This window comes from Clavelina lepadiformis, chromosome 8 (genome assembly GCF_947623445.1).
Source record: "Clavelina lepadiformis chromosome 8, kaClaLepa1.1, whole genome shotgun sequence".
In the NCBI taxonomy this organism is placed as follows: domain Eukaryota; kingdom Metazoa; phylum Chordata; class Ascidiacea; order Aplousobranchia; family Clavelinidae; genus Clavelina; species Clavelina lepadiformis.
The window spans coordinates 4,224,602-4,252,319 of record NC_135247.1 but is presented as its reverse complement, the minus strand read 5'-3'; the positions used below and the strand labels follow the sequence as shown (position 1 = coordinate 4,252,319).

General features: G+C 36.4%; 1 protein-coding gene across 9 annotated transcripts; it reads right to left on the bottom strand.

The window, feature by feature from the left end:
- Positions 1–267: 267 nt before the first annotated feature.
- LOC143468434 (CUB and sushi domain-containing protein 1-like) lies at positions 268–27,718 on the bottom strand. 9 transcript variants are annotated; one of them, XM_076965635.1, is made up of 77 exons: positions 27,580–27,718; positions 27,039–27,170; positions 26,515–26,898; positions 25,922–26,059; positions 25,415–25,774; positions 25,303–25,344; positions 25,081–25,224; positions 24,748–24,978; positions 24,572–24,622; positions 24,283–24,303; positions 23,797–24,005; positions 23,392–23,527; positions 22,834–22,866; positions 22,505–22,707; positions 22,218–22,377; positions 21,957–22,031; positions 21,645–21,823; positions 21,285–21,435; positions 20,867–20,929; positions 20,180–20,248; positions 19,821–19,999; positions 19,493–19,634; positions 19,262–19,351; positions 19,093–19,107; positions 18,846–19,021; positions 18,561–18,705; positions 18,344–18,370; positions 17,967–18,145; positions 17,293–17,431; positions 16,885–16,911; positions 16,578–16,756; positions 16,304–16,451; positions 16,182–16,214; positions 15,976–16,023; positions 15,663–15,868; positions 15,316–15,454; positions 15,098–15,130; positions 14,919–14,963; positions 14,685–14,729; positions 14,330–14,511; positions 13,833–13,983; positions 13,350–13,433; positions 12,990–13,034; positions 12,829–12,873; positions 12,474–12,655; positions 11,970–12,120; positions 11,495–11,578; positions 11,141–11,185; positions 10,980–11,024; positions 10,473–10,651; positions 10,038–10,188; positions 9,703–9,780; positions 9,415–9,602; positions 9,091–9,259; positions 8,734–8,930; positions 8,444–8,606; positions 8,095–8,294; positions 7,759–7,921; positions 7,614–7,658; positions 7,317–7,493; positions 6,879–7,085; positions 6,600–6,767; positions 6,236–6,442; positions 5,957–6,124; positions 5,606–5,794; positions 4,667–4,829; positions 4,408–4,519; positions 3,916–4,157; positions 3,610–3,779; positions 3,455–3,487; positions 3,312–3,359; positions 2,730–2,898; positions 2,547–2,619; positions 2,176–2,321; positions 1,901–2,006; positions 952–1,051; positions 268–706 (listed from the first exon to the last, which is right to left on the bottom strand). In XM_076965635.1, the coding sequence occupies exons 1-77, from the start codon at positions 27,659–27,661 to the stop codon at positions 675–677; spliced, it is 9,915 nt and encodes a 3,304-aa protein (XP_076821750.1). In that variant the 5' UTR covers positions 27,662–27,718; the 3' UTR covers positions 268–674. The 9 variants fall into 9 exon arrangements, with proteins under 9 accessions (XP_076821750.1, XP_076821754.1, XP_076821751.1 ...); XM_076965639.1 differs by having other exon boundaries at positions 15,663–15,841; XM_076965636.1 differs by having other exon boundaries at positions 22,834–22,863.

The window sequence follows — 27,718 nt, the reverse complement described above, 5'->3', positions numbered from 1 at the left end:
GTGTGTTATAGTCGAATGATCATTTCGGGCTGCTGCCACAAAAAGAACCACAGCACGTCTTCCCATTTTTTTACTCCATGAAGACAAATCCATACAAAAGTTGGCCAAGGTAACTGGTAGCTAGACTGGAGTCTAGAAAATCAACTGGCCCTTGTGGCCCTTCAAAATGCAGTATGTTACACAATATGCTGCTTTTTTTCAGAATCTTTCTTATTTCTTGTACATATTCTAATTCTTTCCATTCGCTTCACATTTGCATAACTTACATATGTGCACAAGATATATTTATTTACAATAACTGTAAATACAAGTTCAAAAACCATAGGACAGTATGGTTACTAAACTTTTTCATTCAGATCCAATGCATTATTTCAACTCAAAATCTGTGGAATATAAACCTTTAGGCAGAGATAACCGGAATACAATGCAAACTGATTAACTACAATTACTACATCATCGAGCAATCATTGTATTTTTAAACCGCATTATAGGTACAGATTTGAGATGTTTGCATAGTTTGGAATGTAGATAAGCAAACAAGAGGATATCTAATGGGTACTGATTGGAGAATGTGTAAAACGTATCAAATAGGATTCCATAGATGTCAAAACAACAAAATAAAAAGCAGACACTTTTTTCCGACAAAGACTAGAAAGATTTTCTAATTGTGAACTTTAGGGTGCGCTTGCCAACAACACGCTTCCATCTGCAAGAGAGAGAGAGAAAAGAATTAATTAAAATCTCTTCAGAATTGACGCGTATACACACGGTATACTCAACCAGTGCAATACCAGAACCTTTTTAATTTTTATTTTAAACACACATAGAATGCATTTCAACATTATAAGTATAATAAAACACATAGAATATAACGATGAAAGACAGATTACAACATCAGATGATATCTGAAGGAAGCAGGGTGTAACACCAGTTGTCAAAACAAATTCTTACCAGATAATAGGTTTGCCAATTCGTCGCGAACAACCGGTACAATGCTGACAAGATCGAAGAAATCATTGGCGGTGTGGATTCTTTCATTGCCGCCAATTACCTAAATAAAACAAAAATAATCAACAACAGGAGAAGAAGTTCACGGATCTGCCAACAGGTGTATCTCAGTTAAGAGTTAGGTATAAATAGTTCGCCTATGCACATCACCATCAGTAGCATATTGAAATAGAATGTCAAGAAAACTAATCAAGAAATGTAATACTCAATACCGACGAGTATAAGATTAATTGAAATCTTACTGCTGGGAATAAATAATTAAATTTCATAATAATAACAAAATAAATTTCAGTAACACTTAATGTACTGGGTACCTTAAAATCCTAGAAAAATTTGTGCAAAACAATTTGCATGACTGGGTTTGGACTGCAGAGGTGTACCGAAATTTCAGCGGGCGGCAAAATAGCACAAAAATGTTCATAATCGGTTTTCGGTCGAATTCATTACCAGATTCCGATAAAACCGAATGTTTAAGATAAGTTTGTTTAAAATAAGAAATCTGCTTGAAAAATTTCTTCATTGCATAAAAACTATAAAAACGGCCAATATGAGTTGTTGTTGCCAATATGACTTGTTGTTGTTGATGACTTGTAACAAGAAATCAAGTATTTTATTTACGTACCGTTTTTTCGCAACCTAGCACATATGTACGTTATTTTATCTACCGCATTTCCTTGAATATAAACAGTGTATGCAGCAGTTTAAAAGCACTGTCTTGTTGACTTTTAAGAATTCGGTTATCTGCCAAGGCAACTAATAATTACATGTTTCGGTCACAGTAATACGGTTTGGTTTTCCGAAATTTCGGTTTCGGACTAAAGTCAAAAAAAGGTTCGCCATTTGGATTCTGTGCACTACAAATTTGTACATAAATCCATATCACCATAATTACCTCCAGCTCCTGGGCGACAAAACCTCTCACTCCGACTGGAATTAAAATGACTCCTTTCTCCCGGGCTTCATCACAAACGCGTTGCAAAGATTCGTAATCCGTTGATCTTGGAGAAACATCAATAACTTACAAATGATATGACCAAAATGTTTGCCAAATTTGTACCACAAAAACTACTGTCCGGCTAACGTGTTAGTAAATTTCATTATTTTAACGTGCGTCGCATTTTTATTTTTCTACAATTAATCAAATGCTATAATGCGTCATAAACTCACCGGCCATCTGTTATTACCACAATAACCTTCCTGGTACAGCTGTCATTGAAACGATCGGAATTAGCAAGATCAATTTCGACCGCTTTCTGGATCGCGTGAGCAGTGAAAGTTGTGTAGCCGTGATGCTGAATCTGATCTACAGCGCGCTGTTGAATTTTGCAGTAAAATTTTAGTTTTTAGCTCGATAACTTCGGCTGGAGTGATGAGAAATCATTGCCGAGTTTAAATCATACAAATATTTTCTCCTCAGTCCGAAAATAAAATTGTGATACCATATAACATATTTTTTAAAGCAATTTGTATTTTGTTGACTTGGGAAATGTAATTCGCCAAAGGAAGTTACAGTATGAAAGAGAATTTCTGTTTCTTACCTCAAAGCAAATGCGATTTTTGCAATGTCCGAGTTCAATCTCCGTTTCCATAAAAGGCTGTTGAGAAGGAGGCCTATAAAAAGATATATTAGCTTCAACGAAAATACTCTTTCTCATTTAAAAGTGATGTCGTTTACACATCTCAATAAAAGGTATTTGTAGATCTATTTTAAAACTATGCACCTATTGTTGTAGTAATGAGAATATTGCATCACGCCAACTCGGTTATAGAAGAGATCAAGAGAAGCAGCAACTTGTTTGACAAACTCTAGCACTTGTGGAAATTCCCCGAGGCGGATTGATCCCGAACCATCAATCAAAAACATGAGATCCATAAAATATGAACTACATCCTGAAAAAAAAAATCGTTTCCATATTCGTATACATCGAAGTTGAATTAAACAATCAAGTCTTTTGCCATTTAAAACTTTCAAGAATATTTAACTGTGTATTAAATACAAAGGATTACGAAAATTGGAAAAAGAAAAGTTAACATCAAAAAAGAAAAACTAAAAACTTCAAAGAATGAAAATAATTTATTACACTATAATAATAACAAACGCACGGTATTTGGAGCGTCGTTTTATTACATATGTTATTGTTTGTTTCAAAGCATCAATATAATTCAACCTAAGCGTTTCTAAACACAATAGTAGCAGAATACCTATTATTACAGTCTTTAAACAAGTTTAACACTAAGCAATGCTCTGCTACTACTATGTTTAAAACAGCTTTGGCTGAATTATTTTGTTACTTTAAACGTACCATTTTCGTCGGGTGATGTCTTGTTTATCGGAACTGCAATACTTGGGCCTACAAAAATATTTTACAAACACATATGTACTGTAATTGATTGAACTAAAAAATTATGTACTTGTGGATACGACAAACAATTACTGTATACTTACGAGATGGTCGCAGTTCTTCGATCGTCTCCAATGCTGCACACATAATGTGAGCAAAAATTACCAAAAGTTTATAAAAAAGTTTACGCGGGAATCTTTGCATGGACAAGAAAATATAACGTTATTGACATCAGAAACTTTTCGTTATGTAACCTTACCAAGGCATTTCGGTATAAACGAATGTTTTATTAGGTCCGGTATCAGAGTGATAATTTTTCTGAAATTATTTGCCAGCAGATTATTTGATCCCAAAGTCGAGGACAACAATTCAGCGAAGTCACAGACTTCGAAAAGTTGTAATCCGGTCCGAAACAGTTCGTCGTATAAACTATGCAGAAAAGTGTTGACCATGTTTTACAATATATATTTACACTTTATAAATCATGTTAACGTTAAAATATGTTAAGTATTTTCAAGCAACAAACGATAGGAAACTATAGCAGAGTTCTTCGTGGCCGTTTCACCTGCAAAACTCTATCGAATCATCGGCATGAACAAAACGACGAAGTTGGTCAACATATTTGCTATAACTCGATTGCAATCGTTCACTGTCACAAATTGGACTGTCCAGTTGTTGCAAATCCAACATGGCACCAGAAATACCACCGGTCAGTTGCGATAAAACATTGACATCTTTCTCACATAGAAGCTCGAATGACATTGGGATAAACTGTGAAATGTTTCCAAAATTTGCTCGCATCTGCTCCTGTGACCATAAACAGATTAAACGTCAGAGTAAGAAAACCACATCCAAAATTGCAATTTCAAATGTACCTAACGAAACCGCCAAAAACATTAGCGGTTAGGTTGGTGGTCAAGTGAAGTTATGACGTATTGCTTAACATTCAGGCTCAACTAGGCTAAATACAGTTAATTATAGTGACCATTGTGAACCACTTCACGATTGCATAAGCTTGTGCAATGGTAACTAACTAAGAAAAATTTCGGCAACTTACCAAAAAGATATCATCAACAGCAGGCAAGGATGACACGATCGTTGGTTTATTTCCTCTCAAACATTTGGTTATGACACCTGCCGAACAACTGTCTTGAAGTTGAAGATTTGTGCTGGAACATGAAAATGTAAACAAAGAGATAAAAGAAGTACGACATGGAAAGAAAATCTGTATTAAGAAGTGCATCAACTAACATACAGGGATCAGCTGATTTTAAAAGTTTCAATATTATTGTGTCTATGTGGGGTTAAAGCTGCACCTGCATTCGGTCAAATCTGAATACGGATAGCTGTTAAAGAAGAGAGTGCTGCAAAGCCAGAGTTGGTTGTACATTTCTTTGTAAGAGCATCCCGGTAATAAAGCAACGTCATCACTGTCGTCACAATCGCTCTTACTCGCATTCGATCTGGTGTCATCAGACACTGAAAGTTTGTCAAACATAAAAAAAAACTTAAATAACCGTTCAGTCCAAAAAATGAAAGTCATGATTAAAAATATTTTTATGTAATTCTAAACGCATTATTTGATACGAATATATAATTGAAAACTATGATATGGTTTCACAATGAACAGTATTCCTCGGATTGAGAACAGTCTTTGCAAGGCTTTAACTCGGCAATATTTCATTGATGCTCGAGCCCCGGTAAATGCGCTTGTCTTTTTGCAAATTCCGATTGACAGAAACACTTTTTTATTCCGTTTTACGTAGTATATTGACGGAATTTGCAGCTTTTCACCAGGACCACTGGACAGGACCAATTGTCGTCCATGCCTTGCTCAAGGGCATTGCAACAATAGCGCTCTAAGCGCAGCATCACCGACAAAGGATTTATGAACTGATACAAAAGTACATTTAATGACCAGATTACCAAGCGTTTTGTAACAAAAATTTGTTGGGCATGTGTTTTTGTCATGACTCTATTCACATTTACTATATCGCTGCGGGTTGTATGATTTTGGTCAATTCGTTCTCACTTGGTTCACTCAACAATTTTCCCACAATCACTAAACTTAAAGTGTTGTCACCGGTGCGCAAGTACACTTGCTGACGATGTTACGACTGTAGGAAAACGGCTGTTTCTTTCTACTAGCTCATTGCAATAGCACATATACCATGCCTTTACAAAGAAAGTTTGCTCATAATATGTTTACAGTAGATTTGTTGCAGTTCACCGTGAACGTAAAGTTGAAATCCTACCGGGAGTTGTTATCGATGCAACTAACATAGGATCAACATCCGGATCATTGCATAGATCCTCCTCACAGCAACGTACACTGCAATCATCTAAACTGACTGCAGCAGACGAGGGAATCTGTCTTTGGATTTCTTCGCATGTTAAAGTTGGGCATGCAATGGTTGGCAGGCACAGTCCGACCGCCATTTTCACTGATCAAAAGAGGAAAGAATTTTTGATTTTTATATAACACATAACACACTTTTACAAACAATGAACTGTTCATTTTGGCCTGAGACGATCCTTTTTAACGTTAAATCGTAAAACGCAAACATTGTAAAATACACAGAGTTATCCCAACTAAATCTGCAAACCTGAACTGGCAACAAAAGGATTGGATACAGCGCCTCTCATGTCAACACAGGACGACCCCGATGGGCAATCGGTAACATTCTGTAAGTTCTGACTTACCCCGAGCGCAGTTACACTTACTCCGTTATAACACCGCTTGTCACCAGAGGCCGAGCTGTTGCTTGAAGTAGCTGAAAGGAAGAGAATAAAAATAGTTTGACTTAAACTTTATAGCAACCTGTAATTATTTTTAAAGTTATACTCAATTCGAGTATCGGTTTCCTTAAGAAGAGATAAATTACCTGAGGTTGAAACGGTTAAGGTTTCTGGAGAACTGGAGGGCGACACAGGATCAACATCAGGATCATTGCATAGATCCTCCTCGCAACAACGTACACTGCAATCATCTAAATCGACTCCAGCAGACGAGGGAATCTGTCTTTGGATTTCTTCGCATGTTAAAGTTGGGCATGCAATGGTTGGCAAGCACAGTCCGACCGCCATTTTCACTGATCAAAAGAGGAAAGAGTTTTTGAATTTTATATAACACATAACAAACTTTTACAAACAATGAACTGTTTGGCCCGAGATGATCCTTTTTAACGTTAAATGTTAAAGCGCGAACATTGCAAAATACACCGAGTTATCCCAACTAAATCTGCAAACCTGAACTGGCAACAAAAGGATTGGATACAGCGCCTCTCATGTCAACACAGGACGACCCCGATGGGCAATCGGTAACATTCTGTAAGTTCTGATTTACCCCGAGCGCAGTTACACTTACTCCGTTATAACACCGCTTGTCACCAGAGGCCGAGCTGTTGCTTGAAGTAGCTGGAAGGAAGAGAATAAAAATAGTTTGACTTAAACTTTATAGCAACCTGTAATTATTTTTAAAGTTATACTTAATTCGAGTATCGGTTTCCTTAAGAAGAGATAAATTACCTGAGGTTGAAACGGTTAAGGTTTCTGGAGAACTGGAGGGCGACACAGGATCAACATCCGGATCATTGCATAGATCCTCCTCACAGCAACGTACACTGCAATCATCTAAATTGCCTGCAGCAGACGAGGGAATTTGTCTTTGGATCTCTTCGCACGTCAAGCTGACGCAAGCGATGTTGGGTACACACATCCCGTATGCCAGGCTTACTATGGGTGGGAAATAAGCAAAGAATGGCAAAATGTCACCTTGGTAGTTGCTTAACAACATTCTTTCACTATTTTTAGTGATCTTTTTAGCTATTTTAGCTATTTTAGTGATTTTTTAGCTATTTTTAGTGTGGAAATAAGTCATAGAAAAGATTCTGGGATAACAACGAATCTGTTTAAAAATATTAAGTGACGAACAACTTTCACCAAGACAAAACGAACTTCACAAACCTGACGTTGCACTAAGGATACTGGAAGCACGACCTCTCACATCAACACAAGACGACCCTACTGGACACGGGGACAGGATCTGCGAGTTTTGCTGTATTCCAAAGCCCGCGGAAAACTTCAACCCTGTAAAACATCGCTTCTCCCCAGCGGTTGTATTGCTGATGGACGTGGCTACAACTAAACAGCAATAATGAACTTCATTATTTATAGACAATCTTCGATGTTTTTAATTAATGCTAAAAGTTTGTTTCTTGCAAACATTAACGTTATCCATAGAATACATGTAACGTAGTCTACCTGTTGGCCAAGGAAGCGGTGTAGTACGGTTCGATATTCTTTCGACTGTAAGTACAAAAGCAAAATAGAAAATGAGAAAAGAAGCCCACGAGATCTATATGACATAAACCCTTTTGCCCCATTTCTAATTTTAGTTTGAGCTTACCTAGTTTAAACACGGCGCTAAAACCTCTGTAATTCTGACTGGTGTCGGAAGTGAACTTCAAGTAAAGAGACCCCGAAGTAGACACAAAACTACGTTCATGATCATCTTCTTGTCCTTCAATTGTGGTTATTTCAGCGGCAGAACTATTTTTTCCATCATATATCTACAAAAAGGTTAAATACTATTTACAGCTTCTACGTGAAAGAATCGGTTAAAAATAAGTTGAAAGGTATCGGTCTTAAATTAAAAAATAATAATAAAATCTACTTAAACTGTTGTTATTAAATTTATAATAAAGTTTCATAATATCAAATATTGATACATATAAAACATTACCGTAAGGTGGTCGCAGCACGCCTCTGTGCGGAAGTCGTCGATTTCTAGCTCCACCTGACCGCCAGGATAAGGGGAAGTGAGTAGCCACACACAGCTGGAATCGCCAGGATATTCGTTGGGATAATTGGGTGTACTAAATCTGACTTCTTTACTTGTGGCAACGTACGTAAATCCACAAGCATCAGAGTCAAGTTCTTGCACTATAAAATTGCGCTTGCATTAAAAATACTGTTCAGTATAGGTTTAAGCCGAAAGGTTAGAATTTCAGTTTGCACAACTTTTAACCTACTTGATTAAATCAGCAAAATTTGCAAGTTGCATAAACAAAAGTTACGAATAAAACACTAACTGTTTTCCGGGTATGCGGCGGCAAGAAAACCACGGTAGTTGACGGAATTATCCGAGTAAAACAAAACAGTCATCAGGTTGGTCGAAGATCTGAAGAGCTTGCTTTCAATGATATTTCTCTGGCCAAGTTTCGCTATGGGTCGTGAGTCCGAACCATCGAACAACTGGTTGCAAAGAATAATGTTTGTATTTGTTGACAGAATATGAGTGCATGGTGACTATAGCATGTAGTGACGAAAACGGTCCTTCTTGGAATTTCGAAAATAATTCTTCAATTTAATGTGGTCTTACCTCCAGGTAATCACAGCATGACTCCAATCTAAGGTAGCTTATGTTGAGGACTACTCGCATACCAAATGGAGCGTCCAGTGTCCATTGACACCTCTGGCCATCTGGATAATTGTCAGGGTAATTTGGAGACTGCATCATGACCGGTTGGGCAAGATAGGTATCCGAACCGCAAGGTAGAGTGACTTGGGTAATGTTAGCTAAGTAGTGGAAGAATTTTACAAACTTCAATGGCAAAATGTGGACATCAATAACATTCCAAATGTAAGAAGCGACGCATACCAATATGCAGTAATTGATTCAAGTTTCGACGAATTCTTTCATTTACTATGCAGAAATGTTCAGCAACATAAGGCATACCTAACTGGAACTGTAAACGGAAGCCAGTAGATGTGCGAGGTCCGAAGGTTCTAAGTCGAATTCTTACGTTATCGGAATGAGACACATAGGATTCATGCGCGGATTGATCACGTGAGGCAAGGTACTGTGCATTAAGTGGCATCCCGACCGGTTGGTTTCCGTCGAAAATCTGATTTCAACAACAACAAACTTGATCGTAATTTTTTGAGAAGAAATGCAAGACGCATTCAGTTTACAACACTGACTTTACGGCATGAGATTGGTTTCAAAACATTATCGAAACAAGTCCTATTATTCAAACCAATTAACGCCACTGCACCTCACCTGAACAATATCGTTGCAGCAAGCCAAGTCGAGATCTACGAATGAAATGAGTATTCGCTGGTCGGATTGAGGCGTGTAAATTGTCCAAGAGCAATCTGTGTTAATTTCGTAACCAACTGGGTATCCTGGAGATTCGGCATACTGGGGATCTTGAGCGGCAAACAACGTTGTCGCGCAATTGAGGCCATCTGGAGAAAAACAAAAGATCCTATATACACGTTTTGAAGTAAGAAGAGACTAAACGTTTCTATGTAAATTTGAAACTGGACGATAAAATCCAATATTTACCAAATATTTCTTCAGTTGTAGCTCGAGCTGGTGCTACTGTGGTTTGATTTGACGGGATGCGCACTTCGGATGGTGATACTTAAAACAATATGTTATGACAAAAAGGAAAACTAACCTACATTGGTAACTTAACTTGATTCAAATCAATTTTTTTTAAATAACGTAATGAACTTACACTGATTTTAAATCAGTGATTCTAAGCTTTGTTTTTGCAGAAATACAATGTGTACGCTTGCATCTGCATTTTTAATCAAATATAGGCCGATATTTTATTAGGGAAAAAATAATGTCTTTAATTGGTATACTTTGCCCAATTGCTTTCTGAGTTAACTTACCGGCAACAAAGTATCCCCGGAATCCACGAAATGTCAAGCTGCCATCTGAACGAAAATGTACAAGTACTCCATTTGATGATGTTTCGTAAAAATTAGTGCCAAGACTCCCTTTTAAACGGTGTGACGTCAATGCATACAAATCTTCAGTGAACTGTGAGTGTACATTATATCGCGTAAACACACTAAATAAAAACATGTGATATAATCATACATACTATTATGTCTAAACTAGATGAGATACCCAGTAGGAAGCGAACTCAACATAACGAGAATAAAACATACACTGCATATCTTCAATAAACACAACTCTTATGTGACGTACCAGGTCAATATGTATATTGATAATGATAATTGAACTTAAAAATGTTACTCGGTAGATTAAGTTAATTTTCATTCACCTCCAACTCTATTTGATTACTTTCAGATAATACAAACCTCGAGGTAATCGCAGCAGCTTTCTGTTTGAAAAGTCGTAAAGTTGAATAGAATATGGTTTCCTGCTGGTGCTGATATATTCCACGTGCACTCGTTATAGTTGTCATAGCCATTAGGCCATCCAGGCGATGTGAAAATACGCGGAATAATCGAAGCAACAGCAGAAAATCCACATGAACCTAAGGTTTTCGTTGTATTGAAAAGTTTACTAACAATTTCATTTTAGAGCGCTTTTTTAGGTATTGTACCCTAAAAAAATCTAATTACCAACATCTGTTACAAAGTTACAAATAAGAATACAATAAAAAGCTATTAAATATATTATTATTATGTTATATTACAATACTGTATATAAATATTGACAAGGATTTTAAAAAGTCTGAAGGTTATATAGATGACCAGCTTTTAGCCATTTCTTGTAAAATGTAAATGACATTCATCACAAAACGTAGAATTTGCTATGCAACGCACACATTTTATATCTTAGATCCAATCCAATCCACTTACCAGAAGCCCCAGAGACCGAAGCCGTTGTTTCAGTAATGCGGTTTTCTGTTAAATATGACAAAGGTGAGGTGAGCTAACAGTAAACAGAAAAATAGCTTCTAGTATGGAATAGTATATAGAAGTTCAGAGATTTTTACGTTAGCTCCCATCTTGATACATACCAGTGGCCGTAGTTGTCAGAGTCGTTGCTTCAGTGGCGTTGGGTGCTTTTAAACAGAACAAAGATGAGATGACAAAAAAAAAACAACAAGAAATAAGAAGTGTTATAGTTGTCATAGTAATTACGCCATTCAGACGACGTCAAAAAAAACGTGGAATATTGGAAGCAAGGGCAGAAATCCACATGCACCCAAGGTTTTCGTTGAAAATTTACTAACAATCTCATTTTATAGTGCTTTTTAGTGTACTGTATACTAAAAAAATCTAATAAGCAAAATGCGTTAAAAGATTACAAAAAAGGATACCATAAAAAAGCTTTTAAGTATAAATGACAAGTGCGGTAAAGCTGGGTTTACCTTTTTCTGAAATGACTGCTGTTGCTTGCCTTGTTAAAACGGTTGTTGCCTGGGTCGTCCGTGATACAGACGTCATATTAGGCGCTGATAATATTGAAACAACAAGTTGTACAAATTACAAATTCAGGTGGATATTAAATCCAGCATCAGAAATTCAAAAACTGTATCAACATTGCAGTTAAGTAAATTAATGAAGATGTGTACTATAGCTTTAGCCAGATGCATTCAATATCCTATAACATGGCAAAAAAACTTAGAAAATCATAAAGACGAAGTAGTCTAAAAATAATGCTTAAAAGTTCCAAAACTGTTAATGTTTCGCCAAAAACAACAAGATTCCGCGCTTTATATCATGCGATATGTTTTCTATCTCGAGTGGGCGCGATATATAGGGCCAATAGTGAGTAGGGCTTAAGCGTTTATCATATCGAAAACTAAATTAATGAAAATTAATGGATTAAAGTTGTTTACTTACCAGCAGTTTCGTATGTTAATTGAAATCCCCGCGATCGTATGCTTGGATCGGACAGAAAGCGAATTAGGACCCTCGAGCTCGTGCTCACATATATCGGTGTATTAATCTGGGTACCTGCTTCTATGCTTACTCTAACTCCGTCTTCTAATATCTATGGGACAAACCAAAAGTTATAGAAGCAAAGTGTTATGTTGGAAACTGCGAGATATTCTAGGTGGAAGTACAAGAACACAGAAACTAACAATCATTTTATTGAGCAAACTTTTTGAGTGCATGTAGGCCTATTGCATTGAAAATAATTTAAGCATAAACTCGAAACGTTTGCTCAATAAAATGATTATTATTTTCTTGGCTCTTGTTATTTGTTCGCAGAGGATCAATGTGTTGCTGCAAAATGAATTAAAAAGTAGTTGCGGCTTTAATTCCAATGAAAGCTATAGCTAAATGGTTTCCATTCATAAATCGATGGTAAAATGTACAGTATATAGGCTAATGTTGATTTACCTCGACATAATCACAGCAACTTTCCGTATCCAAGTTAGTTATTTCGATTCTTATACGCGAGTCGTTGGTAGGCGCTCGTAAGTTCCACCGGCAGTATGCGAAATGAGGATAATTATTTGGATAGTTGGGAGAACTAATGACTTGTGAAACATTAGTTGTAACAGCATCAAATCCGCAACCACCTAATACAAGCCACAACGTAATCGCAAGAATATTAACAATGATTTTCTAAAATCTGAAGTTTATATAGATGACCAGCTTTTAGCCATTTCTTGTAAATGACATTCATCACAAAACGTAGAATTTGCTATGCAACGCAGACATTTTCTGTGTTAGATCCAGTCTTGACACTTACCAAAAGCCCCAGAGACCGGAGCCGGTGCTCCAGTAATGCGGTTTTCTGTTAAATATGACAAAGATGAGGTTAGCTAATGGTAAACAGAAAAATAGTTTCTAGTATGGATAATTATATAGAAGTTCAGAGGTTTTTACGTTAGCTCCCATCTTGATACATACCAGCGGCGGTAGTTGTGACATTCGTTGCTTCAGTGGCGGTGGGTGCTTTTAAACAGAACAAAGATGAGATGAGAAAAGAGCAAACAATAAATAAGAGGTGTTATATTTGTCATAGTCATTATAGGCCATCCAGGCGAAGTTAAAAAAACATGGAATATTGGAAGCAAGGGCAGAAAAACCACATGCATCTAAGGGTTTGGTTGAATTGAAAAGTTTACTAACAATTACAATTCATGGTGCTTTTTAGGGCATTGTATACTAAAAAATCTAATAAACAAAATGCGTTACAAGATTACAAAAAAAGGATACCGTAAAAAACCTATTCAGTATAAATGACAAGTGCGGTATAGTTGGGTTTACCTTTATCTGAAATGACTGCTGTTGCTTGCCTTGTTAAAACGGCTGTTGCCTGGGTCGTCCGTGACACAGACGTCATATTAGGCGCTGATAACATTGAAACAACAAGTTGTACAAATTTCAAATTGCAGCTGGATATTAAATCCATCATCAGAAATGCAGACTATATCAACATCTCCGTCAAGCAAATTAATGAAAACGTATACTATAGCTTTAGTCAGATATGTGAAAACCTCTTATAAAAAAGACAAAAAACTTAAAAAATCATAAAAACGAAGAAGTTTAAAAACAATGCAAGTTCAAAAAAGTGTTAATTTTTGGCGAAAACAACAAGATAGCGCGCTTTCTATCATGCGATAAGTTGTCTATTGCGAGTTGGCGCGGTATGTAGGGCCTACGCATAGGGGCTAGAGTGAGTAGGTCCTAAACTTTTTGCATTTCGCAAATTAAATTAATGCAATTAATGGATTAAAGTTGTTTACTTACCAGCAGTTTCGTATGTTAATTGAAATCCCCGCGATCGTATGCTTGAATCGGAGAGAAAGCGAATTAGGACCCTCGAGCTCGTACTCACATATATCGGTGTATTAATCTGGGTACCTGCTTCTCTGCTTACTCTAACTCCGTCTTCTAATATCTATGGGACAGACCAACAGTTATAGAAGCAAAGTGTTATGTTGGAAACTGCGAGATATTCTAGGTGGAAATACAAGAGCACAGAAATTATCAATTAATTTATCGAGCAAACTTTTTTAGTGCATGGATTGCATTGAAAACAATTCAAGCATAAACTCGAAACGTTTGCTCAATAAAATGATTGTTATTTTCTTGGCTCTTGTTATTATTCGCAGAGGATCAATGTGTTGCTGCAAAATGATTTAAAAAGTAGTTACGGCTTTAATTCCAATGAAAGCTATAGCTAAATGGTTTCCATTCATAAATCGATGGTAAAATGTACAGTATATAGGCTAATGTTGATTTACCTCCACATAATCACAGCAACTTTCCGTATCCAAGTTAGTTATTTCGATTCTTATACGCGAGTCGTTGGTAGGCGCTCGTAAGTTCCACCGGCAGTATGCGAAATGAGGATAATTATTTGGATAGTTGGGAGAACTAATGACTTGTGAAACATCAGTTGTAACAGCATCAAATCCGCAACCACCTAATACAAACCACCACGTAATCGCAAGAATATTGACAATGATTTTTTTTAAATCTGAAGTTTATATAGATGAACAGGTTTTCGCCATTTCATGTAAATGACTTTGAAGCAAAACGTAGAATTTGCGATGCAACGCACACATTTTCTGTCTTAGATCCAATCTTGATACTTACCAGAAGCCCTAGAGACTGGAGCCGGTGCTCCAGTAATGCGGGTTTCTGTTAAATATGACAAAGATGAGGTGAGTTAATGGTAAACAGAAAAATAGTTTCTAGTATTGAATAGTAATAATAGAATAGAGTTCAGACTAATAGAAGTTATAGAAGTAATAATAATAATAGTAATAGAAGTTATTTAAGTAATAGAAGTTCAGTTATTTTTATGTTAGCTCCCATCTTGATACATACCAGCGGCCGTATTTGTCAGAGTCGTTGCTTCAGTGGTGGTGGATGCTTTTAAACAGAACAAAGATGGGATGAGAAAAAAACAAACAAGAAATAAGAATTCATCCTACAATAGTTTACCGGTCTATCTTAAAGCATCATAAATATTATGTTATTTACAGAAGCGTGAATAAAAGACCTACTTGTAGTTATTTCAGCAAAATTGGAGGGGACCGCTGCAAATTTTAACAAAAAATTAACTTAACAAGGCTAAATGCAAACATAACTGAGATAAATGAGATAAATTGCAAAATTAAAAAGTTGTAAATTCAATAATTCGTAATTGTGTAAAAGCAACACACTGTCCACATTGCATGTTAGTTCTCAACTATCTTAACAGTTCTGCAGTATTCTGACTTACCAAAAAAGACGGCTTGAAATCCAGATCTAGTAACGGAGCCATCACTTCTAAATACAAGTCGCAACGAGCTTGAAACAACGATGGCTCGGGGAACAGATGCGCCTCTGTATGTTCCAACATTTGTGCCATTAGAAGATGCCTAAATGACATGAAGTAAAAAGTTAAAGATTGTGTTTTAAAAAGACTAAAACATAAGATGACCCAATAACCTTACCATAAAACATGGTAACTGTATCCTTATTTTATGCACATGTTCTAATCCTTGTTTATATAAACTTATTATAATTAATTTAATATGCATTAAATTACTGCGTCGAACAATGTTAAACAATTCTATGCATGCTCACTGTTAAAGAATCACAACAGGTTTCGGTGTCAAAGCTACGAAATTCGACGCGGATCCATTTTCCGTCTGAAGCGTTTAATTCCCACGTACAATCAAGAGAGTCGTCATAGCTATGTGGCCAACCAGGAGAATTAAGAGGTTGTGTTAAGTTGGAAGCTCTTGCTTCGAATCCGCATGGTGCTGTCCCAACCAACATTAAAAGCTTGTCTATATCATCAAGAATCACACTTTTCACAAAATCACACTATTCGTTAAATTATAATGTTATGGTAAAACGGATCATACAGTAGTTATTGTGTTGCCGTGATACCTACCAACAACTGTACTTGCTGCAACTGGTACTTCAGTAGTAATGATGGGCGCTTTAGACAAACGAGATAGAATTAAATACCAGAAACTAATAACCCAAGCAAATACAGCAGTATAATTGTAGCTACACTTTAGGCTACTAGTTAACTGCCATGGTCTGCTGAGACCTCATGAAAACGACTCTACTGGAACTTGTTAAGTAGAAACTTACCTGGAGTTATTACAGAAAAGTTGGACGAAACCGCTGTAAAAGTTAAAATCAAACATAAATATATCGACACAGAAACGAAATTTTATACGTTTCCAAGGATATGGTGAGTTGGAAATTATTACCTCTAAAGGTTCCTGTAAAACCACTTTTTACAACCGATCCGTCAGAATGAAAACGAAGCTTCAGCCTCGAAGTTGTTGATAAAATCGGTGCGACTGTAAGATTTTCACCTCGAATTCGTTTTATCTCAATATCATTTTCATCCAATGCCTGTTGGTTAAATACTATTAAGGGAAATTCAATAAAAGGTTTTTCAATTACTTTGGAGGTTACTATACATCGCAAACTTATATATTGGACTTTCAACTATAGCGCTAAGAAACTTTCTCAACTCACTGATAAATAATCGCAGCATTCCTCTGTGAAAAAACTTGTGAATTCAATTACTATTCTACGGCCATTAGCTGCACTGAGGTTCCATTCACAATCCAGATTAGAACTATATGCACTTGGAAATCCAGGTGAGTTAAGAGATTGAGGGTTTTCCGTGGCGGAATCAGTAAATCCACATGGAGCTTAAAAAAAACATTGAAAAACTTCACATAGGCAAAAATGGTAAAGAGATTTTTAAAACCATGTTAAACCGATTAACAGAAAAACTTGGGAAATGAGCTCAGAAATACTAAGCACAGCATTTGCTTACCAGTTCCTTCCCGGCCGTTATCGGTTTCTGCAAAGCAATAGATACAAGGTTACAAAAGCTGTTGAGAATCAGCTAAAAACCCTGTCAATCATGTTTGTAGATTGTTTGTTTGTTGTTGGTGACATGTTTGTTTGTAGTAATACAGTATTACAGTACTAGGTTTATAAACACTTGCGTTACAAATCTTGCGCTGGAAGCATTTTCTACCGGCGTGAAGCTAATTATTGGTTTCTTATTCACTTATTCAATGCCAGTAAATATTTTTGTTCAGGTATACTTAAATGAATAGGTGTCTATGTTAACTCTATGCAGCATGTAACCAACTTCATCTGTATAAACAAGTAAATGAATAAGTAACCCGAAAACCGATAACTATAGCTTCATGTTGGTATTTATTTCCGTGCTTACCTTGAAACACGGCTTGGAAGCCAGGTCGATTAACAGAGCCATCGCTTCTAAACACAAGTCGTAGAGAGTTGCGGGCTGTAGTGACCGGCGGAAGAGATGAACCTGTGTATCTTCCTAACTCTGTGCCGCGTGAAGAGACCTAAAAGCGACAAATTGCATGAAACTTAAAGTTCAGTCTAAAGGAAGATTTTATCACAGTAAATTTTGCATTTAGCTGTCGGTGACCAGGAAAGTTTATATTGAAATGTTACCACTGCTAAGCTCTGCCATTGTTATAAAAAGTTAAAGCGACGTATTTTATACCGTTAGACTCATGCAGTTGTCTACATCACAAAAGATCAGTAAAAATTTACCTACACACTTAAGTGAGAAATCAGCAATCACTAACTGCAATAATTTAGATTATTATTCATAAGTGTAAAGGGTATAGTGGAAAATATTGATTTATTTCAACAAAGTGCCAACTTTCACAAAAGTGAAATGTTCCGCAAGTTGCTGTGGTCATTCATGTTTATACACATTTGTTTAAGAGACCCGTCTCAAATGCTCAAGTTTTCTTAATAAACATAAAAAGGAGGTAATATTTCATACATAGAAAAACGGTTCTAAAGAATTGCACACCAAATAGGCAAACTTCCCAAAATGAATACCATTATATAAGTCGGGGTGATTACCGTTAATCTGTCGCAACAACTTTCAGTGTCAAAGTTAAGAAATTCGAGGCGAATCCACTTTCCGTATGAAGCGGTTAATTCCCATGTACATTCGAGAGAATCGTCATAATTGTCCGGCCATCCAGGAGAATTGAGAGGTTGCGACACGTTGGTAGCTCTTGTCTCAAATCCGCATGGTGCTGTTCAATCAAATGCATTAATACATTGCACCAAGTTATGACCATAAAACTATCAGTAACCAGTATAGGCAGTTTACATAAACAAATATTAACAACCACAAACGAATGTAAACGTACAAAATAGAATAAATAAACATATGAATACATGTTACATGGATGCAATACATGGACCATGGTTCTACAACGTCAATTACTTACATGCCGTCAAGAGATTTACTTGAACCTCTGTAAAAACGAAATTAAATCTTTTAACATGGAGTAAAACATACTTAAATTTTGTGATAAAAAATAACATGCTTTGCTCCTGCAACAAGAAAATAAACTCTAATTAATAGTCATGACTCATGACATTGAAGATAGTACAAATTAACTATTACTTAATCTCAGTAACGTAAGCAGTGACATGTCGTCTAACCAATGAAAGTCGCGTCGAAACCAGGGTCTTGCACCGAACCATCTGAATAAAAACGAAGTTCAAGTCGGCGGTTGGTGGATAATACCCTTCTTGGATATGTGCCGTCTCTTCCTTTGAGCACTTGGACATCTCCGTTATTTGTTATCTATAGCAAATAAAAAAGATCTTAATTATTTAGAAAACCCCAGCTACTTCTAAGTTTGTACAATTAGCCTATTAATCGTTATTTAACCAAGATGTATATATCATGTGCCAGACTATAAAGCAACTTTTATTGCCACTGACATCCAATCTGTCACAGCAAGGTTCAGTCGACAAGGAACGAAGCTCCAACTGAACTTGGTAGCCTGGTCTAGCGGTCAATACCCACTCGCAATCGGCATTGCTTGGGTAGTATCCCGGCCAACCCGGTGAATGTATGGGTTGTGAAACATTGGTTGCTTCTGCCTCAAAGCCACATGCTGTAAAGGAAATTTGAAATAAGTGCACTAACTACAAGAGAAACTTAAATTTCAAATAGCCAAACACTTACGTCTTTCAGTACTAGCTGAAAAAAATATAAAACAATTTAATAATTTCTCGATTATAATTAAACAAAGCTTTACCCAAGCGTTTTAGCGAAAGTTTATAAAAAAATTTTGAGATTACAATTAACGATTAAACTGGGGTTATATCACCCGAAAATTTCATGACATATTTACTTGTAGTTGTGGTTTGTAGACTTGTGCTTGTAGTTTCTGGTCTGGTGTTTGTGATTTCTGACCTCGTAGTAAGAGGAGCTTGATCTGTTTCTGAAACCAGGAAAAAATAACGGAGGGTCAAATGGGTATTAAACAAAATAACACGAAAAACTGACAAGAACAACTTTGAATAATTGAAAAAAGAGTCTACACATGCAAAAGTGATTCAAAACAATCTACAGTAAGAATTACCAATAAATGATGCTTGAAATCCATCAGCTGTCACAGAGCCATCAGAGCGGAATGTTAACTGGATGGATCCACTCCTGCCAATGAAGGATGTTGGCTCTTTTATTCCTTGCAACTTTTCCAAAAGTTGATCTCCATCATATATCTAAAGCATGTGATAAGGCAAGATTAAAGTTTAAACTGCCTTCACTTTTTTCGAAATTACCAATGAAAGTAATTTTTAGCACATTTTCAGCAATCTTATTGATTGATTTTTTTTCATTTCTCTATCGTATTTAACCCCGTTAAATCAATGAGGAAAACATTTAAGTACATGTATTGATTCACTCACATTCAAGTAATCGCAACAACTTTCCGTTTCAAAGCTGCTGATGGTAAAATTAACGTAATATCCGGGACGAGAGGTCAACACCCAGACACAATCCAGATTTGAGCGATATTGTTCCGGAAATCCGGGTGAATAAAGGTCTTGAGAGGTGCTCGTCGCATTCGCGTTAAACCCACATTCACCTGGATAATGCACAAAAATTGTAGTTTGTTCTGAGTAATTATGATATATACATTGCGTGGTGCAACACAATTATCATGACGAAGTGCATAACAATACCTTGCAGAATCTTACAAATAAGACTTTCAAACAGAGTGGAAATAAATTTTAACAGGCTAAACTTTCATAACTGTAGTTAATACCTAATCGAGCAGATATTGTTGTACGTTCTGTTGCGGTTGTTGGAGTCGAAGCAGGGATTTCGCTTGGGTCTAAAAATAAGTCTAGGGTTGAATTTCAGCTCAAAAGTCACCTGTTTTATCACTACAGTTGTAAGAAGGCAGCAGTGTGTTTCTAACGTTATCGCACCACCTAAAGCGTCATATTGAATAAAGTAAGATTTTTGTCGGTCCAATAAGCATCGGATGTCAATGTGGCTTCGTTTGTTATTGTTTTATCGATAGGTGATTTCAAGTCCTGATTTAGTTTTGAATCTGGCGGGGTTGTCTAAAACGTTTAACTTTAAAACTAGCTGCAAAGTTTAAGTGGCTGGTTTAGAAATTTCAGTGCTAGGATTATGTCCCAAAAGGAAACGTAAGTGGGTTTAACCTGCTGTAGATCTCCTTGCAAGCCAAAATTCAGGGAGATTCATGCCGTGGTAGCATTAAACCCACATGGAGCTGAAATTTTTAAAGTAGAAAAAAAGCTTGTTTTTTCAAGGTCGATTTGAGTCTATATGGTTTTGACCAATACTACAGCTTGAAAAAAAATTATTGGGTGTTATTGTGGCAACTATATAAAAAATACCAAATATTAACAATTTTCTGAGCAAAACGTGAAAAAGAAAACAATAAAATAAAAACATTGGATAGGGCTAGACTGAAATTTACCTGTGGTGGTGTTTTGCGTGGTGAGTGTCGCAGTCGTGGTGGTTGTCGGTAGCTGAGTAGTTTCTAGCACAAACAAATTTTAACAGATTAATAGAGAGTATAATGCACAGACTATAGTCTGAGGGTTGTTTGTTAATCTGACTCCATTGGTAGCGCATTTATTAACCCCTGATAGCCAGTTAAGCATCACAGTGCTTGTAATTTGTCACCAACTTTCTGATGTAGACACTCCGCTGCGGCATCATCACTGGCAACGGCGTATCTACATCAGAAAGTTGGTGACAAATTACAGGTATTGTGATGCTGGATTGGGTGATGCAACGCAAGGATTTAATTCGACAGGAATTACTTTCATGTAAAGACATATTAATTGTAAAAACGTTACAAAAATATGGCACCACAGCTACAGAAAGCACACCTTCAATGGAAAAGGAAGCATTGAATCCCCGGAAATTAGTATCGCCATTGGTATCAAACCAAACAAAAAGTATGTCTGATTTTGATATGAAAGTGTTGTCCGATAACGACGAAGGATCGATAATAATTATGGCACTCTCTTCTTCGGATACCTACAGATATGTAAAAGTAAACTTATATTTTGTTAAAAAGTGCATGTTTCTGTTTTGGTAACGTGTTTTGCAAATGACAACATCTTACAAATTGTGGTAAATATTTTAGTGTTCTACAAAAAGAAAAGCTGCAAAAAAGCATTAATCAAAACACCAATACAATTATTCAACGTTTTTTATTTAAAATGACGGCAACGATTGAAACTAACCTCAATATTATCGCAGCAGCTTTCTGTTTGAATATCCATAAAATGTACCCTAATTCGATACCCAACGGGTGCGTAAAACGCCCACTCACATCTAATATTGTTGGGGTAATTGTTAGGATAGTAAGGTGAAGTGAAGTACTGAGGGACGTCTGTGACGTTGGCAAAAAATCCGCATGACACTGTAAAATTTTGGGAAAAACGTAAACTATTTCAGAATTTATGAAATATTTCCAATACATGAACTTCTTTGATTGTAAATGTCGTTCGGATTTTTGCTAAAAAAAGTTGATCAATGAAAACCGAAATAATTACAAGCTGGTTCCGTGTTAGATATGCTAGTAGTTGTGGACACTGTTGCTGTAATTGTTTCTATTTGTTCAGACGGATCTGCAAATACAACCAAAACATATTCCAGTTATCAGCATAAAAATATTTAAGAAATCCACAAGAAAACTAAAGAACGTTAAAGAGAATTCACAAAATAAAAAAACATTCAGAATATCTACAACCTAAGGAATTGTTGAAAAATTTAAACCCACGTTACAAAGTTGCAACCGTTTTAACTTGACTTACCGACTGCTGAGTATGCCAAGAGAAATCCAGTATCAGTAACAGAACTGTCGCTCTTAAACCGAATTAGGAGTTTATTGCTGGCAGAAAACCATACCGCTCCAGGTAAAACGTCATTTCCGCCAGTTTCAAGCAGAACTTCTTCTGTTGATGGATCCATTAACTATAAGGTAATATCGAATAAAATAAACTATTTCAGAAACTAAAGACACTTTTTGTGGTCACCGAATTACCGCTCACAGAAAAGCATTAACACATATATCCTTAAAAAGAACGCAAGCGATACTTACAGCTACTTGATCACAACACGACTCCAAATTGAAATCTATGATTTGGAGACGAATGAGCTTGTCTTGAGGTGCATGCAAGGTCCACTCACAATACGCATTGTTATAATAATGGCCAGGATAGTTGGGCGTTGAGATGTTAGCAGCTTGGCCAGGCGTAATAGTTATATTGTTTCCACATAGGTCTCCACTTTCATGAGCTGGAACTTTAAACACGGATCGTACGAAAATAATTGACAACACACAAGTTGTTTGATGGCTTTCATAATATTTTATGAAAAATTTTATTTTGAGAAAATACACAATTTAACAAAGTAACAATCTTATCTTACCTTTAACAATCATTGTCTCGTCGATGATTTCTTCTGAAAGTAACAAACCGTACTCAAAGAATAGCAATAAGTAGGTATAAAACTTTATCAAAAGACAAAGCTACATGCTTTACAAAGCATTAAAGTAAGCTATATGCAACGTGCTTTGCACAAATTCACGACACCAGCCAAAATCTAAACGAGCTTACAAAAAGTAAAATCAAACATACGTTATGCCGTATGAGCTTTAGGAAAGTGATACAAGCCCTTGATTAGTGACATTTAAAAGTTAGTTACATCTGCAAGTAAAGTATGGCATAACAAAAATGTTTTAAAACTGATGTTGAAAATAATATAAGATTGGTGAATTTTCAAAAACAAGTTAGTTATATTATTCGGCAAGCAAATGCCATGCAAAAATTTCTAGTCAAATGTCCAATCATGAGAAATGTCTTGCGCAATTTTTTTCAAAAAAAAAGTGCTTGGAATTTTTGTATCTTTCGCTTGTTGAAAGAATACCAAACCACCCAATTCTATACTATATCCTGCAAACGAGCGTCAACTCTCTCTACATATCACCTGCTCCGTAACGTATGATAAATCCAGTGTCGTGTATTGTTTCGTCCGAAGTGAATTGCAAGAGAACCGAATTGCTTTTCGAAGCGTAATTACCGACAGAATTAATTTGAACAATCCCCTCAATATCTGTATTCATCTACTTTTCAACGCAAAAAAATAACAACAAAAACACCTGTAATTCTGCTGCGAACATTAACTTTTTCGTGCCTAGCCTTTTATCCTTTACTCAACAAAATCTTTATTATACATCGGGTATTTATGCAACAGATGGAATCGAAAACTTTTATATACGTTTTAATCGTATAAACTATATAATAATGTTTGAAAATTTCAATATTAACTGTGATTATTCGTTCATGGATTAATTTAATTTTAGCTTTTGAAATAAATTCGACGACATATCACCGTCAGGTAATCACAGCATTCTTCTAACTCCAACTTAACGACTGAAAGAGAGACAACGTAACTCTCTGGAACGGTAACGGACCAAAAGCATTCGTGATTGGGGAAGTAAAATCCGGGATAATTTGGAGACCTGATTATTCCGGGTTTTTCGCCAGGCGCAAAACCGCTTAAATCTTTTTCCGTAATCGTATCATTGAAACCGCAGGATGCTATAGGAAGGACGAAAAAACGGTTTACGGTTACTGAAATAAATATATCAAAGTCATTGCTTGTAGGCCTAATCCATTTTTCTTTCTATACGCATTTATCCTACATTTTGAAACATCGGGTCTATTTCAGCTTTGTTATCGGTGATTATGAAAAAATGCAAATGTCGTATTCAAATGAAACCAATGAAAGCAGTTACTGACATGCAGCGTGAATATTGTGAATAAGCGTATATGTAATAGCGGTATAGCAAACATTGCTTGTAGTAGAGCAACTTACCCGGAAATCCGGTGGTTGCTTCTAGAAACACATGGTCAATGAAAAAAGTACTTAAATGACATATATGTTATAGACTTATAGAGTATAAGCTAGTCTGTGTAGTACTTTGTTTCGTATGCGGTGACTGGTTTTAAATTAAAGGAATACAGTAGGCAAACGTCACTTTGGTAATGACATTACTTTTAATATATGTAGACGATGGAAACACATTGTTTATAGATTGCTAAAAACTACTTATGAAAACTTGTTTTTGCAAGAAAAAACTAGTTTTGTCATGTGACGACCCTACCTTCAACGTCAGTGAAGATATCATCGACCGTACCGAGGGAAGGATATATACCTACAACAAACGATTATTATTACAAACATTCCAACGTTTTCGTATTAAAAAAATATTCATTTGCTTAAACAAAGATCTATGAATACATATGTAGCACAAACAAATCTGATGCAGATATGAAAAACCTGTAGAGGAAGTCGATGTTACAATCGTTGAAGAACCTCCATCTTCCAATATGCTTTCATCACCATTGCACAGATCTCCTTCACAACATGAGGCTTTGCAGTCAACGATTTCAGTATCGTAAGGAACGCTTTGAAGAGCTTGTGACAGCAATCCTTTACAGTCAAGCTGGTTGCATTGACCAAATGCAGCACACCCACCGTACGTCATTGTCCAAGGCACTTCCTGTAAGCCTGTCGTAAGCAAGCAGCCGCTAGTTAGCAAGCACCCAATAAAATATATGCTTAGTATTTCAGTTTCAGCATGAATATAAGTCGGGTACATTTTATTATTACCTGAGCCAGGAAGATTGACCTTCATAGTAGCTTTCACCAACAGGCAACTAGATTTCAGATAACAGTCTGTCTCGTTTCTTACATCGACAAGAGAAATGCCTTGTCCACTGCTAACATGGAGAATTTGTTGACAAGTAGAACCACCTGAATGACAAAAATGCTTCAATTAAATCAATTACAAACCTATACGAAGGAAATATAGAAGGCTATAGACCACTTTACCTCGAGGAATCACAGACTCCGGAGACGAAGAAGGCACACCAGCTGCAGAATATAAAAAAGTTAATAAGTGTTAGAAAAGCGTTAAATTGCCAAACTTTGTGAGGTATCGCACCTGGAGTGACTGCCTCTGGAGATTCTGCTGTTGAGAAAGTTATCGCTTGAGTTTCGGGAACCTTTTGGTTCGCATCAGTTTCATTTTCCACATTTTCAGGAACCATCACGTAATATTCGTTTTCAATATCATCATCCTGCTCATCATCATCATCGTCTTCTTCTTCTTCTTCTTTTGACCCTCCTTGATCACTGTTGCACAGGTCTCCTTGACAACAGGAAGTCGTGCAATTCTGTATTTCCACCCCTTGGATTATATTGTCCAATTGCCCTCCCAACACTGTTTTACAGTCAAACTGGTCGCATTGTTCTGCTGGTATGCAGCCGCCGTATTTCATTTTCCAGGTGGTTTCTGGTAAACCTGTCATAACAAAAAAACAAGCAACTTCAAGAAACTGCGAGGCTTATTTTCACGAACTGCTAGAAATTCAGATCTGAATCCTTCAAATTATGCTTCCATTTAAAAAATACTGTTTAAACGAATACGTTTGATAGGCCTAACAAGTACCTGGAATACGGACAATAGATGTAGCTTCTACTAAAAGGCAATTAGCTTGCATAAAACAGTTGGTTTCGCTTCTGTCATCGGTAATATGCACGCCTTCTGCCGTGCTAACCTGAAGTATCTGGTAACAAGTGGAACCACCTGAAATTAATGAAAAGATGGAAAAGGTTTTTCACAAGATTTTGCAAAGGTTTGTGATCTTACGTCAAAACATCACACCATCAACATCGTACACAACATTGAAGCCAGTCACAAAATACACACGCAACAGAAACTACGTTGACGCTTCAGCAATTTGATCAAAGGTACCAAAGTTGCAACAAACGTACTAATATTTTGGCCATTTTGAGAGCAATACTACAAACGCCACTTAGTGAGATAACTATTAACATAACCAGCAACACAGAGGTGTAACACGTAATGTGGGTAATCTGGCAACTTAACGTCATTAGTATACATTGCATTAAGTTGCAAAAAAACCAAGACATTTTATAAGATCTAATCGGTATCATTACAAATATTGAAAAACAAATAACAAGAAAACGGCTTTAACTAAACCAAAAGTACAAAAATTAATAAATTGTGATCAAACTTACCTTCTGGTGAAGAGGAATCCGACACATTAGTGATTATGTCGACCGGTAACACTTGTGTGCTTGTGATTTCTTCATCTTCATCTTCTTCGTTGTCATCTTCTTCATCCTCATCTTCTTTATCCTCATCTTCTTCATCCTCATCTTCTTTATCCTCATCTTCTTCATCCTCATCTTCTTCAACCTCATCTTCTTCATCCTCATCTTCTTCGTCATCAATATTGCAAAAGTCTCCCTGGCAGCAGGTTATCGAGCAGTTAACAGCTCTCATGCCATTGTTGAATCCTTGCCCTCTTTCCCCTAAGATGACGTCGCAGTCGCTGGACTGGCAAACAAGTGGAGATATGCAACCATCGTACAACAACTGACCAACGTTCTCGCCAGATGCTTTCATAAAAATAGAATAACACTGAAATCTAAGACATCAAGTTTCACAGGAGACATGAAATATTTCATCAAGTTAATTTACAGTCATTAAAAAATGAAATGAGGTGTTGAAGGTTTTAATTTCATTCAAATATTTATACTTGACTCCAAGTCAGCTGTGCCCATGTAGCAGCTCCAGCCGGGAAAACATGGACGTTCCTTTTCTTTTATTAAAGCTATGCCATTGCTGTCGACGATGCGGGTTCGTTGGTAACAGAAAGGGGTAGAACTGTCTGAAATAGGAAAATCGAGTAGACAAATCGTCTGACGTTCCAGAAATAAACTAACTTACAAACGTATCATGTAAAGTTTGTGCAACTATAAAGGAAGCAATATCTGCCTATGAGACCAAGAAAGTTGTTACACGCTGTGGTTCAACTATTACAGATTTGTAATCGTATTCATATGTTGTAAAACTTTAACAAAGAATGCAAATTTTAACTTTATGCGATATAATTTGCTGAAAAGCTTTAGAATTAATTCACATCAGTAGTGAATTAGCAAAACAAAAAGGGGAAAAGTCTCTATTTTATATTCAGGAAATTGTTTTCAACTCTTATGAGATTTGTACACACGTCAAATGTTCGACTCAAAAATCACACAAGGGTAAGAGAGAATAAACCACACACAGTCAAAACATACCGGTCTCATCGCTTTTCGCCATGGACGCAAGCAGAAGAATTGCCCCGAGACATCTTATGATACGTCTCGCGGGAAGTATCATCTTGAGATCCTTATCAAGAAATTATTCACCCGTTATCAAGTACCAAAAAAAACTGCT

Bases quoted from the DNA above. Each gene is read 5' to 3' on its own strand.
- LOC143468434 (XM_076965635.1), bottom strand. From the start codon at position 27,661: ATGATACTTCCCGCGAGACGTATCATAAGATGTCTCGGGGCAATTCTT. The intron at 25,775-25,921 runs GTACTTGTTAGG...TTGTTATGACAG, and splicing joins ATCTATTGTCCGTATTCCAG to GTTTACCAGAAACCACCTGG. The intron at 24,304-24,571 runs GTAGGGTCGTCA...ATGTGTTTCTAG, and splicing joins TATCTTCACTGACGTTGAAG to AAGCAACCACCGGATTTCCG.